This window comes from Panthera leo, chromosome B1 (assembly GCF_018350215.1).
Source record: "Panthera leo isolate Ple1 chromosome B1, P.leo_Ple1_pat1.1, whole genome shotgun sequence".
In the NCBI taxonomy this organism is placed as follows: domain Eukaryota; kingdom Metazoa; phylum Chordata; class Mammalia; order Carnivora; family Felidae; genus Panthera; species Panthera leo.
In genome coordinates, this window is record NC_056682.1 from 129842791 (window position 1) to 129857683 (window position 14893).

At 33.8% G+C, this 14893-nt stretch overlaps 1 protein-coding gene across 5 annotated transcripts in view; it reads right to left on the reverse strand.

Moving 5' to 3' along the window:
• The window catches only part of CCSER1 (coiled-coil serine rich protein 1), an 845941-nt gene that overhangs the window by 319257 nt on the left and 511791 nt on the right, over positions 1–14893 (reverse strand). For all 5 annotated transcript variants that reach the window (XM_042935884.1, XM_042935885.1, XM_042935887.1 and 2 more), the window contains one exon: positions 13714–13791. In XM_042935884.1, the coding sequence (XP_042791818.1) occupies positions 13714–13791 (78 nt within the window). The remainder of the gene's footprint in view (positions 1–13713; positions 13792–14893) is intronic.

Sequence of the window (14893 nt, forward strand, 5' to 3'; positions counted from 1 at the left end):
TACGGTATCTGCATTTATAAACATCTACTTCTATTGGGAAAGAATTGGATGTAGTGTGAGAAAGATTTGACAGGCCATTGCTGGTTTTTAAGATGGAAGGAAGGAATGAGCGAAGGAATGCAGGCAAAGTTTAGAATCTCAAAAGAGCAAGTAAAAGCACTAGTGCCTGGAGCTTCCAGAAAGAAGCTAACTCTCCGAGAACTCTTTGATGTCAGTTCAGGGAGACCTAGTTTTGATTTCTGAGTTCCAAAACTATAACATACTAAATGTTCATTTTTTTTTTTTTTTAGTTTGTGTTGTTATAGCAGCGATATTAAACCAATACACTATAACTTTTTAATAAATAATGATTAGATAAATACAAATGAATGGATCTTTTGGTATATATTTATGATAGCCTAGATCTCCTATAAACTCTATTATTTCAATATGAGTACAAGCAATTTTCACTTATTTGGGGGCATGTATAGATGTAGGGAATCAGTGATACTGTATGATAGGAAAGTTCTTATTTCTTGTAATTTACACTTGATTAGTACCATTTGATATTCTAGGAATTGGCCAATTTCAGATAAAGTTCAGAACCCATTCTATGGAAATCCAGCTCAGAAAACATCAACATTTCTTCATTTTGTATCTTACTATATACTCAACTTACTATGGTCTGTATATTTGTATCCCTCCAAACTTCATATGTTAAAATCCTAACACACTAACGTGGTAATATTAGAAGGGGGGAATGTTTGGGAGGTGATTAGGCACTGAAGCCAGAGTCCTCATGAATGCAAAGTATGCCCTGATAACAGATTTCCCAGAGAGCTCCCCTGCCCCTTCTACCATGTGAGGTTATAGTGAAAAGACAAAAAGATGGCTGTCTAGGAAGTGGGTCCTCATCAGACATTAAATCTACTGGTGCTTTGCTCTTGAATTTGCCAATCTCCAGAACTGTGAGAATTAAATTTCTGTTGTTCATAAGCTTCCCAGTTTATGATATTTTGTTAGAGCAGGCCAAACAGACCAAGATACAACTCTTGCTTACCTCCTGTACTTCAATGCCTACTGAAGTAGTCTAAGTTCTTTATAAAACATATAATGTCCTTCATACCAAACAACTTTGTCATTACCACATGGGAAACAACACTACTGATGATTTACAATTTCTAGACCCTCAGGGCCTAGCTTGAGACCTTAGCTCTTACTTCTCTCTTAGCTCAGATTGCATGACACTTCCCTATTCTCAACTCCATCTTTGCACTTGTGAAATACTTTGCACTTTTCCAAGTCATGTCCCCATACAAACAGCACTATGATTTTCTGTAGCTGTCTCTAGCCAGAATAAAATATTTCTGCTCCAAGACCTTTGCATAAGCTTTTACACAGAGTGGTATCTCAATGAATGGTATTAATTGTTCTGAATGACTCACCACATTCAGGAACGTAACAAAAATAGTGATAGATGACAAAAAGAGTGACAGATAATATTATCAAGTGACTAAGGCCCATAAGAAAGAGCAGGAAAGAGAAGGAGAGAAATGGATAATGTTAATAAGAGGACAGACCGCTGTCAGCTTTATTCCTGTGGGTATTATTACCAGAAAGTATGACCAATTTCTCTAAACCCACTAAGCCACCCAGGGGCTGACCAATTTCTCTTTATCATGGTGTGGCAACTGGCATGGCTCCATTTTTCTACTTGGCTCTGTTGCCAAAGGTTCTATTGCCTTGCAAAGACACTTAAGGGAAAAAAGTGAGCTTAATTCCTCTACCCTTAATTTTGCTTCGACAATTCTGTTCAGCTTTTTAAAAACTTTCAGGCTCAAATACTGTTGCCAAATTCTTTCTTGTTCAGCAGGACCTAACTGCTCTAAATTAACCTTTAGTCTTAATAAGAAATATGTGCAAAAATATTCTAATATAACAGGTTTAGCCAACTTCATAAGTGTTTGTCACAGCTCCTGACATAAGGATTTCCTATTAGATTTACCTGAGTAAAACAGATTACCTGCGAAAAAGGACATGTCTAGTACAGATATAAGCTGACTGCTGATAATGCAGGGACTTAAAAGAAAGCAGACCATTTTCTTAGCTGAGAATCTGACATCAACAGTACTCAGAATATTCAAATTGCATCTATCCTCCCAATTATTGCTATTAAGCTGCTGATTAGAGTCTAATACATCCATCTGGCGATTGTTTACCTTCCGGTTTTCTGTGCTATGAAGCAGCCACTATCCAAAGGGATACAAGTACATTTCTATGCAAACACATAGCACCTCTTCCATTTCTCTTTGGAATGCATTTTAAGGTGATGTTCATAAATTTCTCTATGCTATTAAGAATATTTTTACTATAGCAAGAGTAAACAGAATTTTCTGATTTTTCATATTTATCCAACTTTAAATTTGTGTCACCAATATTTTTCCTGCAAAATTACGATACATAAGTTATGCAAAATTATTTATATGTAGTATGAAAACTGTACTGAAGAAATGCTCAATCTGTGATATAAAAACTTCAAAACAGAGTTTTTGCTTATTTTACTCATGTTATTGCATCTATCAGCATGGCTACTTAACACCTCTATATAGTATAATTAAAACAATGGATGAACAATGTCTTAAAAAAACATTTTAAGTCTAATATTCTCCAATTTCATGTAGTTACCAAAGATAATACAACCATTTCTAAATTATTTGATGTACAGTAGAATTCATTACACTTAATTCCATGTACATTTGACAGTCGCAATTGCCCATTTATATGATTCAACTTCTAAAATTTGTTTGTTAAACAAGTAGACAATTCCACAGTAGAGCAGATGAAAGTACTTGCTAGATAAACTAAACTCATTTTGTCCACTTTTGATAGCTTCTCATATTCAGGGTCCGTCTCAAATGGGCATATTAATAATGAATCATAGTCTCTGAATTTTATCTTGATTGCTAACTCCTTAAAGAAAAAACATGTTACAGCATAATTCACACTTACAGGTAAACTCTGAAGTAATGCTAGAGATTATATATAAAAACAACAAATATAAGTATTTATGATCCAGTGTATATAGGAAATGGTAATAATTGGGCTAAGAAATAAACACTGCATGTGCTATAAATGAGATCAGTTGCTTAAGTTATCATTGATAATGATGCCATTATCCTAAATACAGTGTTTATCTTAAGCTAATTCCAAATCTGATATCTGCATCAGATGTAAAAAGAGATTGTTTTAATACTGGTGTGCACAGCAATGATTGCCACCTCTGCTATTATCTTACATTAAGATTTTCTACACACTCAGGACCAATAGGTGCTGAAGAAAACAGCACCAACCACATGTTGACTTCAACTGTTTCTAAATAAAATTGTCCTGGCATCTTGCTGGCAAAGAGAACAAATGTTTCAGGGATGCCAGTCTTCTCTGAGGTGGATTCCCAAACCAAAGTTGAACTTATAATGACTCAGTTTTTTTTTCTTCAGTATTTATTTTGAAGAGAGAGAGAGAGAGACAGAGCACGAGCAGGGGAGGGGCAGTGAGAGAGCGAGACACAGAATCCGAAGCAGGCTCCATGCTCATGAACTGTGAGGTGACCTGAGCCAAAGTCCAATGCTTGACTGACTAAGCCACCCAGACACCCTAAGCTTCTTAAAATTTATTTTCTTTCCAGAAAAAGAAGGTCATTTTTTATTTTTCAAACCTTCAAGGCTTTTACTGGCTTTAGGATTTTCCCACAGTAGTTCAACATCTTTTTTTAATGTGCAAAGGAATCCAGAAATATCTTCGCATGTTCTGCACCTGAATTCTATCCTGCCATGTTCTGTACCTATACTCTAAATTCAGACTTTTTCCTATAAAATTCCTACACTTGCAAGTTATGAAATACAATCCAAATCTATGTATCTTGTAGTTTTCTGAAGTTCTGTTTAACTCAACGGTATAGAAAGTGGATCTCTGAATTCAATTATCCAAGATCACCTTTAACAGATGCTCAGTAGATCTTGTCCACTAAGTACATCAAAGGGATTCTTTGACTAGAGTAAGCAGAGTAAAGCCCAATGCTCTGAAAGAAGGCATTAACAACAACAACAACAACAACAACAACAACAAAAGTCTTACATCAGTACAACTTGGAGAACTCAAAAAATCTAAGGCACCAATAACTCAGTGAGATTTAAATTAAAGAAATAAAATGGATGTGTGAGCTGGAGATGGAGTGGGACGTATGTCATGGATTTTAGCATGTATTAATGTTGACAAGTTCTGTATCTTGTACATGACTTCCTGAAATCATCTGGACAGTGTGTGAGCAAGATCTGGACAGCAATATGAAGCTAGTATGCAACATAAAATTATTTGCTTATTTTTTTCCATTAAAATCTTTTTCCCTGAGGTTTAGTATGTCTGAGAGATAATGCGTATCTTTTAACACAAATTAGACAAAATTTGTTTTGGCTTTAATTTATGTAAAAATAATTTTCTTTATCAGAATATAAAATTACCATTTTTCTTACTATTAGAGCATTCATCCTGTATTAGTAATACGGTCTTCAAAAGCCAAATAATAGGTATAATAGTCATTTAAAATGCATCTGGACAGAACTTGAAGGAAAAAAGTTAACACAAAATAATATGTGTACAGTATATTTATATAATATAATGTAGAGAGTATTGTTTGGTAGTTGTTATTTCAATTTAAATTTTACTGTCAGTATTTATAATCAGGAATTCAGTAACTATTTCTCTAACACCATGATTCTTTGATATTCTCAACCATAATATTTTAAGGACTCTAAGTTTATTCAAATATGGAGACAATTGAGTAAAGTTCCCAATTTAATGGAAATTAAAATAGCATTGGAAAATATATTCAAAGAAGTACACTGGTGAATATATTTAAACATTTAAGGAAATCTCCTATTTCCTTCTACATTTCCTCAATCCCAAACTCCTTACACCTGACTGAGAATTTAACAGAGCTGAAAACTGATACATAAAAGACTGTCACACATCATTTTTATTCAGTGTAATTGATTAAAATTGCTATACATTTTTGTCATTCTCCTTCAAGAGATACAGTTTATTTTCCCTTCACTTAAGTCAAGTTGGCCCTGTATGCAAAAAACAGTTAACATAGCAGTCTTTATTCTGTTTATCTGTTATGGGGTGAATTGTGTCTTCTTGAAATTCATATGTTGAACTTCCAATTCCCAGTACCTCAGAACATAACCATATTTGGAGATAAGGTCTTTAAACAGATGATTAAGTTAAAATGAGGCCATTTGGATGAGACCTAATTCAATACGGCTGCTGTCACTATAAGAAGACAAGGGATACCAAGGAAGTGCATCGACAGAGAAAAGGCCATATGAAAACATAATGAGTGAAGGCCATCTGCAAACCAAGGAGAGAGCCTAACCTAAAACCAACCCTACCAGCACCTTGACATTAAAATCCAGCCTTCAACGACACCCAAAAAACAAATAATTAAAACATCGACAGAAGACATGAACAGACATTTCTCCAAAGGGGACATACAGATGGCCAAGAGACACATGAAAAGATGTTCATCATCACTTACCATCAGGGAAATGCAAATATAAACTACAGTAAACATTATACCTGTCAGAACAGCTAAAATCAATAATACAAGAAACAACAGGAGAGGATGAGGAGAAAAAAGAACACTCTTGCACTGTTGATGGGAGTGCAAATTGGTGCAGCCACTGTGGAAAACAGTATGGAGGTCTTCAAGAAGTTAAAAACAGAATTACCTTATGATCCAGCAATTACATTATTGGGTATTTTCCTAAAGAATACAAAAGCACTAATTCAAAGGAATACATGCACCCCTATGATTATAGCAGCATTATATACAACAGCCATGATATGGAAGTGGCCCAAGTGTCTATGTATACATATATACATGTGTATATAAGTATATATATATATGTGTGTGTGTGTGTGTACATATATATGTGTGTATATATATGTATACACATAAATATATGTGTATGTGTGTATATATACACATACACATATATATACACACATACACATATTACTCAGCCATAAAAAAACAATGAACTTGCCATTCGCAGTGACATGGATGGACCTAGAGAGCATAATGCTAAGCAAAATAAGCCAGTCAGAGAAAGACAAAAACCATATGATTTCACTGATATATGGAACTTAAGAAACAAAACAAATGAGCAAGAGGGGGAAAAAGAGTGACAAACCAAGAAACATACTCTTAATTATAGATGACAAACTGATGGTTAACAGAGGAGACTTGGGTGGGAGGTTGGGTTAAACAGGTGATGGGTATTAAGGAGTGCACTTGTTGTGATGAGCACCAGGTGATACATGGACGTGCTGAATCACTAAAACCTCACACTATGTTGGCTAACAGAAATTAAAATAAAAACTTACAAAGAAATAAAATTATCACCTTCAGAGCTGTGAGAAAATATATTAAAAATTCTTTTATCCACATAATTGTGGTATTTAGTTATGGCAGCCCTAGCAAACTAATATGCTATCCTTAGAAAGATTTACTTTCAAGGTTGGCCACTGGTTGGCTTCTGAGCACCTGACTGGTAACCAGCACCCCATATTGATATCAAACTTTCCATAATTAATATGAGTGCCTGTTATATGCCTGAAAGTAACACTGCAAGTCAATTATACTTCAATAATAAAAAAAGTAATAAGAGTGGCTCACTGTGCCTAAGTAACTTATATAAACAATATTGTTAACGCTTAACACCTGATTTCTTTCTAGAAGTCTAGAATTTCTGCTCTAGGTACAGGGTTCCTATGTGAATCTTTGGAGGCTGAATTGCTAGTGGGCTTTATTGGGTAGAACTACCACATACATTGCTGGGAGAAATGTGTGTGTGCTCTTTATGACGACATACTGGATTCTGTGAGTCCTTTTTTTTTTTTTTAATGTTTATTTTTGAGAGAGAGGGAGAGAGAAAGAGATAGCAAGGGAGGGGCAGAAAGAGAGGGAGAAACAGGATCTGAAGCAGGCTCCAGGCTCTGAGCTGTCAGCACACAGCCCTTTGTGGGGTTTGAATCCACGAACCACGAGATCATGACCTGAGCCAAAGTTGGACGCTTAACTGGCTGAGCCACCCAGGTGCCCCTGAATTCTGAGTCCTTCTAATAAACATCTGAATGCTGGGGTAGCTTCAGGGACCACTGACACACCATGTGACTGCTTAACCAAAAGAAAGATGTGGAGGTAAAGCGGTATGTATCTTTGTCTTTTCCATAATTGGCCTGGCAGCTTCCACTTCTTAGAACATTCACTATGGGGGAAGTCAGCTTTCATGTAATCTAACTAATCTAAAATATTGTGGGGAAATGCTGTGAGAAAACTCAAGTTAATCCATAAGGAGTCATCTTGGGTATCTACTCCACTTGAGCCTTCAGATAACTCCATTATCCACTTACTTCTTACTGTACCCACTTGTAAAACCTCAAATAAGAACTGTCTAGGTAAGTTTAGTCAACCCGGAAAATCATAAACAGCAATAAGAAATTATTATTTTAGGCTGCCAACTTTTGAATGGTTTATTACACAGAAATAGATAACTAAAAATAAAGAGAAAGAAAGAAAGAAAGAAAGAAAGAAAATAAATCATTTTAAGTTATCAAAAATAATGGCTTAAAACATGCACATTAATAATAGGTCTCTTAAAATTTATTACCATTAGGAAAACATTTGGTGCTATTTTTTGTATTTAAAATTATTACTATATCATAAGCACATTCCTTAAATATATAATCACAGCGTGATTTTGTCTTCAAAATTTATCAGCTATCCTTTGGAAAAAAAGTTTTTTTTCCTGCTTATTTCTTCCACTAAACATCAAGGAATCATATTTCTGTCCCACAACTATTGATCTTAGAATCTACCTCAAATTATAAGTCTAGCTTTACTTGTATGGTTTTCAGTTATCTGGAAGAAAAATAAAGATTACTAGAAATTAGTATTCCCTAAAAGATAGAATATTAGCCACGGTAAAAGTGACATTATTTGCCATCTCTTATTTAATCCATCTGCCTTACTACTAAGGCAGTTACTAACATAATTAAACCAAAACAATAAACAAATAAGATTTCATTAATCTTTACATTATGATATCTACTTATTTGAAACATCAGAAAAAGCAAAATAAATAAACTAGAGTGATGTAGAGAAAATAGAATCAGGGATAATATTTGACATTGATCTTTTTTGATATCTATACCATTAAATCCTGCAGATTCACATTTAAAACATGTCCAAAATCCCACCAGTGCTTATTACCCTCTCAACTTTTACTCCAGTTTAAGCTGCCATCATCTCTCACCTACAGGGGCGTTGACGTCCTTCTACCATGTCTCCAAAGTCAAAGTAATAGTTTTAAAATAAAGTCTAACTCTGCCATTCCTTTTTTTGCAAACACTTTAATGGTTTCCCATCTCATGTAAAGCAAGACCCTGAGTCTTTACTGTAGCCTACAAGGCCTTTCATGACCTGGTTTCTCTCTGACTTGATCCCTTACTATTTGCCCCCTCAGTCACTCTGCTCCAACCACATGGCCCTCTTATTGATCCTGAAAAGGCCAAGAGTTCCACTGCATAGCTTTTGCACTGTTCTCAAGCCTCTTCCCATAGACAAGTGGTACTCCCTTTCTTCCTTACGGTCTCTGCTAAAATATTCCCGAATCAGAATGGCCTTCTTGGACCATTCATTTTGAAACAGTATCATACTTTAGAGTTACTTTCTATTCTCCAAACCCTGCTTTATTCTTCATCATAGTATTTAACATCCCTATCTGACACATTATATATTTATTTTTTTATTGTCTATCCCTCCTCACTAGAACCCAAATACCATGAAAGCAGGAATTTAGTCTGTGTTATCTGCATTGAAATACCAGTGCCTACAATATTATCAAGCACAACTCAGTAAATTGATTCACTAATGAAGGAAGGAAGGAAGGAAGGAAGGAAGGAAGGAAGGCAGGAAGGAATCCATGACACAATAAAAAAAAAAAAATTAGCAGAAATTCAGAATATACCATTTGGGGCTATTTTTGGGACATGAAAAAAAAGTAATTTCCAGCAATAAGAGAGGCCATTATACTCACTCAATGAGAAACAACAGCAATAAACACACACAATCCCAAATATGCAAGATATACAACAGATGACGTTGGGAAGGTCATGCCACTATCTGACTCCTCCTTCCTGGAGTCTCCAAATGTGTTCTTTTCCATTATGTTATCAGACAAAATAAACTGGCCTACTTGGTATACTGACAAAGAGTAAAACATCAACAGTACTTTGTTTGCAATGTGTCTTTTTTCCAGTATCCAATGTGATGAACAATGTTCCTTCAGCAGAGTTTGCATTTAGGAGGTTACCAGGTTACCTCTTGTGGTGGTTTGGGAAATTAAAGAAAATACACTACAGTGCATTCCCGATTAAAAAAAAAAAAAAGATACCATATATCTTTATGGTTACAGAACCACTAATTATGTATTTCTTTTTTCCAAGTAATGTGTTATTATATTTAACATTTTTCCCTGAAGACAGATTATTGTATTTACTCCTTCTCCCTCATAATTAATGATCATTTCCATTAATTATTTTTCATATAAGGAATCTGATATATGAGTTTATCTGAATACTCAAGGGTAGAAAATAAATAGCATGACTTCTAGAAATGAATATTAAATACTATTCTTCAGCAAAGTAAAGAATTTATGTTCAAAGCACGTTACTACTCTCAGATTTGGAAATAAAGGACAAGAGATTAAGTGGAAATAATTCTGCTTCATGTTATTTATAAAATACAGAACCTCTTGCCTTAAACTTAGAAATATTTGTTCTACAAAACATAATAGTTAATATATATACTTCATACTATGCATTATTTGAAACACTTTCTATTTATTAACTTGTTGAATGTTATAAAAATGCAATGAAGAAAAATTTGTTGTTGTTCCCACTTGGTAGATGGGAAAATCAAGACACCAGGTAACAGGCTCAAGGTCATATAGTTAGAAAGTATCGGAACTGAGATCTGATCCCAGGTAATTTCCTAACTAGACTAAGATTGCCTCTAATGTTCTCAACTCTCCTTTTCTGCTCTCTTAAAAATAAACATTGCTTTTAAAGTAGAAATCAATGATCATTATAGAAACTGTAGACAAACAAATTTAAAGAATAATTCATCCAAATAGTTGATAAGTGTATTTTCTAGGACTATTTTTTTTTCTACACACTATTTATATAAGTGAGAAAAAACTATGTTTATTACTACATGTTACTAAATCCTGAGTTTAGGCTCTAAAGTCAAGGGGAGTTAGCATCATTTCTTCTCCGAATATCCCAGCACTGCATGACAAGATTAATTTTTTAAGACATTAATTTATTTCTGTAATTCCATCTCTCTGACGTTTGGTTCAATAATGTGGCTCTATGTTTCTCAAAGTAAGGTCTGTGTGAGGTAAGAAAAATCTTCAGACAGTTCAGACAATTACTTTCCTCAATTCTGTTTCTAAAAAGTACATTGAGAAGATTTAGGCCCTGGCTGATTAAACAAAAGAGGAAAATCCCCAAGGGAAATTTGAAAAAAAAAAAGGGAAATTCTCTAGTCTAGACTAAATGGTGATTTCTGAGGATAAAAGGAATCTAAGAATTTTGGATTTCACAAGGAGAGGAGACTCGGGAAATATACCAGCACCACTCTGGGTCAGCTCCTGGAGAAGGTGGCTGGGCCTTAGAGAGGGTGGCTGTATTGTATGTTCTAGGCATTGGATATCCAATCTCATTAGACACTTCAGGAACCCAAGTATCACAGAAAAGCATCACTTAATGGGCCAAGAATGGCAATGAGTAAACTGTGTTTATAGTTGGATTTTGAAGATTGAAGAATGGAGGGTATTCTTTAATGCCTTTGTGCATTCTTGAAGCAGAGTGTAAAGAAAAATAGAGTTGAATTCATTTCTAGCCATTGAATTTATCACAGGGTAAGAATAAAGGCATACAGGAGGATAATACCTTTTGCTAAAATATCTAATTAAAGAAAAGATGCTTTTCTTTTGGAGAAAAAAGGAACTAAAATCTAGCGATCACACTTCATTAGAGTATAAATAAATTTTTAAATACGGAATAAGTGTGGTTGACAAAAGAAACATGGCCCATAATAAAGTGTACTCTTATGGAGGGGTCACTAGCAGTGAGCCAGCTTCAGCTTCAAGACTGTTAGTTCTGGGAATGGACTGAGGCTGCTAATAACTGTGTACTTACAAATAAATTAAAAGGATCATCTTATGAAAGAACAGTATTGTTTTCCGACCCCAAGGCATTCGGTGTGGAATATCTATCTGAGCCAAGAAAGGAGGTAGGGTAGATTGGAAGTAATTAGATGGTTGAGAGAAATCAAGAATGGCAGATGAAAAAAGGTAGAATAGGCTGGAATGGACATATCAAAGTTAATGTCAACTTGGTTCAATGTTATTCTATAAAAAGAAACATAAACATTGTAATTTACAGTTAAGCAGCCTATTCTCTCTCTCTGTCTCTCTTTTCTCAAATCACACTCTCAGATGAGTGATCTTGAAATTTTATAATTCTATTATGGTTATTTGATAAAATATTATTCCCACCCATGCAAAATTAGTTATACCTTGACCCTTCCATAATGATGCTGTGGTAGGTAACAGACGGCTTGTGTATGTAACCCTGAATGCTTTATTAAAAACAAAAACAAAAACAAAACAAAACCAGATATTATACATTTACCTATTGTTTTCAAATGTATACCCATAATAGTTGTCTGCACAATCATGTAAACCTGGAATCCTAGAAATATCTCAGCATCAAGAGTGTGACTGGGAAGTCTATGAGTTTACTGTAGTGTACATAGAGAATTGTGCATATCATACATCTTTTTCTATGAAGGGATTCTCTCAAATGCTTTCATGCCCAGACAGGACTACAATAGGGAATGATGAGAACAGTGGTGAATAAGCAAATGCAGGAGCTTTATTTCATAATTTCAAACTCTAATTTTAGACACTTTTAAATATTAGAGGATGTTTTTTATATATGATGAAATAATACATATAATATTCCTTTCACAAAAGAAGTAAATTAAGAGGCACTATAACTACATTGGCTACCAAAAGCTAATATTATATATTATAAGCACTTAGAAGTTTTAATTGCTTATAAAACCACTTACACGCATTAACATGGGAACACTATTGATCTCTTAGAAGCAGTCGAGAAACTAACTAAAATAATTATATTTATATTAGCTTTGTGTCAGCACATTTTGGAATATATCTGGCCTTTTCTTTTACCTCCATTAAAAAATACATTAATTTTCAAGGAGTATAGTCATTATCAATATATTAAAAAGAGAAAATGGTTTCTAGTAATGCTTTGAGAATTCAATTAAAATCTTGTTAAAGATATGATTCTTCCGTAAATTTGTCCCATATGCCATAAGATGGAAACATTAAGTAACACTAAACTTTGAAGTGTTAGCATTTTCTTCTTTGTCATAGAATAATAAAGATTTCTCAATAAACAATGTAATCAGAATACTAAACAGTATTTAACCATTCTCTGATATAAAACCTTTTAATTATTATTGCCCATCATTAAGATACAAAGCATCTATAATTAGAAAGCTAAAAACACGCAATGAAATTCATAGCTTTCTATTATTTTCATTTTAACAATACAGCAAATACTTAGTGTATGGAAATCAATGGCAGCCACTGTACTAGGTATAAGCAATATGAAGTTGAGTAAGTTATACTTTTCACATGAAAAAGAAAAAAAACACAATAACATTTTATGATAAAATCCAAAAATCATGAAAATCATAACACATCCCAAAATGTACATCTACCAGTCTTTAAACCAAATTAAACTGAAACTATTGCATGTAAGTGTAAAATCCCAACCTTCCGAGTGTTTTTTGCCATGATCTTAAGGATTGTCTTTCTTTATAACAATTTTGATGAAATTCAAACACCCTTGAAACAAACAAAATAGCTGATCTGCAAGCTTTGGTTTAAAGAGATACATCAAATCTTAAACAGCAAAACGAGAAAATGATGTCTCACTTATAATGCATATAGTCTCCCAAACTGAAGAATTCTACTAACCATACTGCTTAAAATATACATATTTTACATATTTACATATTTACTTAAATATTTTTAAAATATAATGTGTTCAGAGGAATGATTCCATATTTCAGTTTTTGATTTTGTTCATTTTTATTTGTAAAAATTGCATATTTCATTAATTATGACCTAGAGTCATCAATGAAAATTTAAACAGCAAATGAAAATTTAACTACTCAATGAGGGCGAAAGAATTCATTCTAAATTTATTGCTTAAATTAAGATATGCAAAAGATTTGAAACCTCTAATTCATGTGACATCAAACTATTATAAAGAAATCCCTATTTGTTACATGCAAAGCAAATGATGTGTTCTATAAAGTATGAACTTTTACTCCAAATCTTGACTTTCCTTTACCAACCAAAATGACAACAGAACAAAAACAAAGATTTTACCATTTGAAATTAGATCATTATATTAAAGCAGTTCACCTTATCTAAACCATGAACTATTTTATTATACTAAAAATATCATAATTTTTTAAATTAATTAATTATTTATTTATTTTACCTTGAAAGGCAAGGGCTCTTCAGTAAGAGGACTAACAGGAAGTGAAGCTGTGCTACTTGCTGGGCTCATATCGGCACTCTGCAAGGAAAACACAATTTAATCAAAAAGATACATTTTAGAGGGACCTCTGGGTGGCTCAGTCATTTGAAGACCCTGACTCTTACTTTCCGCTCAGGTCATGATCTCATGGTTTGTGAGATCCACCCCCCACATCTGGCTCTTAGCTGACAGCTGGGGAGCCTGCTTGGGATTCTCTCTCTCTCCCTCCCTGGTTCATGGAACACGCTCAAGCAGTGCACGCTCTCTCAAAATAAATAAACAACATTAAATAAAGATGCATTTGGGTAGTTATTTTTGTTATTTCTAATTTAAAATAAAATCCCTCCTCATAGAAAAAAATAAATTACATATGGGCGTAGAAAAATCTGAATGATTATTATATACTGAATCATTCCTCATTTAATAATAGTTATCTGAAAAAATTAGTCTAATTATGACTTCTTAATGTACATTCCAAGAGAATTTTATTAAATACAATGATCATCTTTTGTGCTAGGGCAGTATTTGAAAGTATATTTGCTTACTTTAGATTTTTACCTTTTTTTGAAAGTTACACTATATCTGTGATGATTTACTATGTTGCTATTTGATGTCTTCCAGGATGATTTTCAAATGTTATTTTTAAAAGTATTTTCATTTTGGGGCACCTGGGTGGCTCAGTCGGTTGTGTCCGACTTCGGCTCAGGTCATGATCTCGCAGTTTGTGAGTTCAAGCCCCACGTTGGGCTCTATGCTGACAGCTCAGAGCCTGGAGCCTGCTTCGGATTCTGTGTCTCCCTCACTCTCAGCCCCTCCCCCACTTGTGCTCTGCCTCCCTCTGTCTCTCAAAAATGAATAAATGTAAACGAAAATAAAAAAAAATAAAAGTATTTTCACTTTTATTTAATGAAGATTTAAATAATTGTATCCAGTTTTTATTCATTATGAAAACGGTATCTGTCATCAAGCTGCAAAGCAAAATCAAGAAGTATTACATTTTTAAATTCCCATATTCATAGCCCCTGAAATTTTACAATCTTTCTTATATACTGCTAAACAAACAAACAAACAAACAAACAAACAAAGTGTTTGAATAAAGGATTTATGCAAAAAGAGAATTATTGGAATGTTGATAATGTTG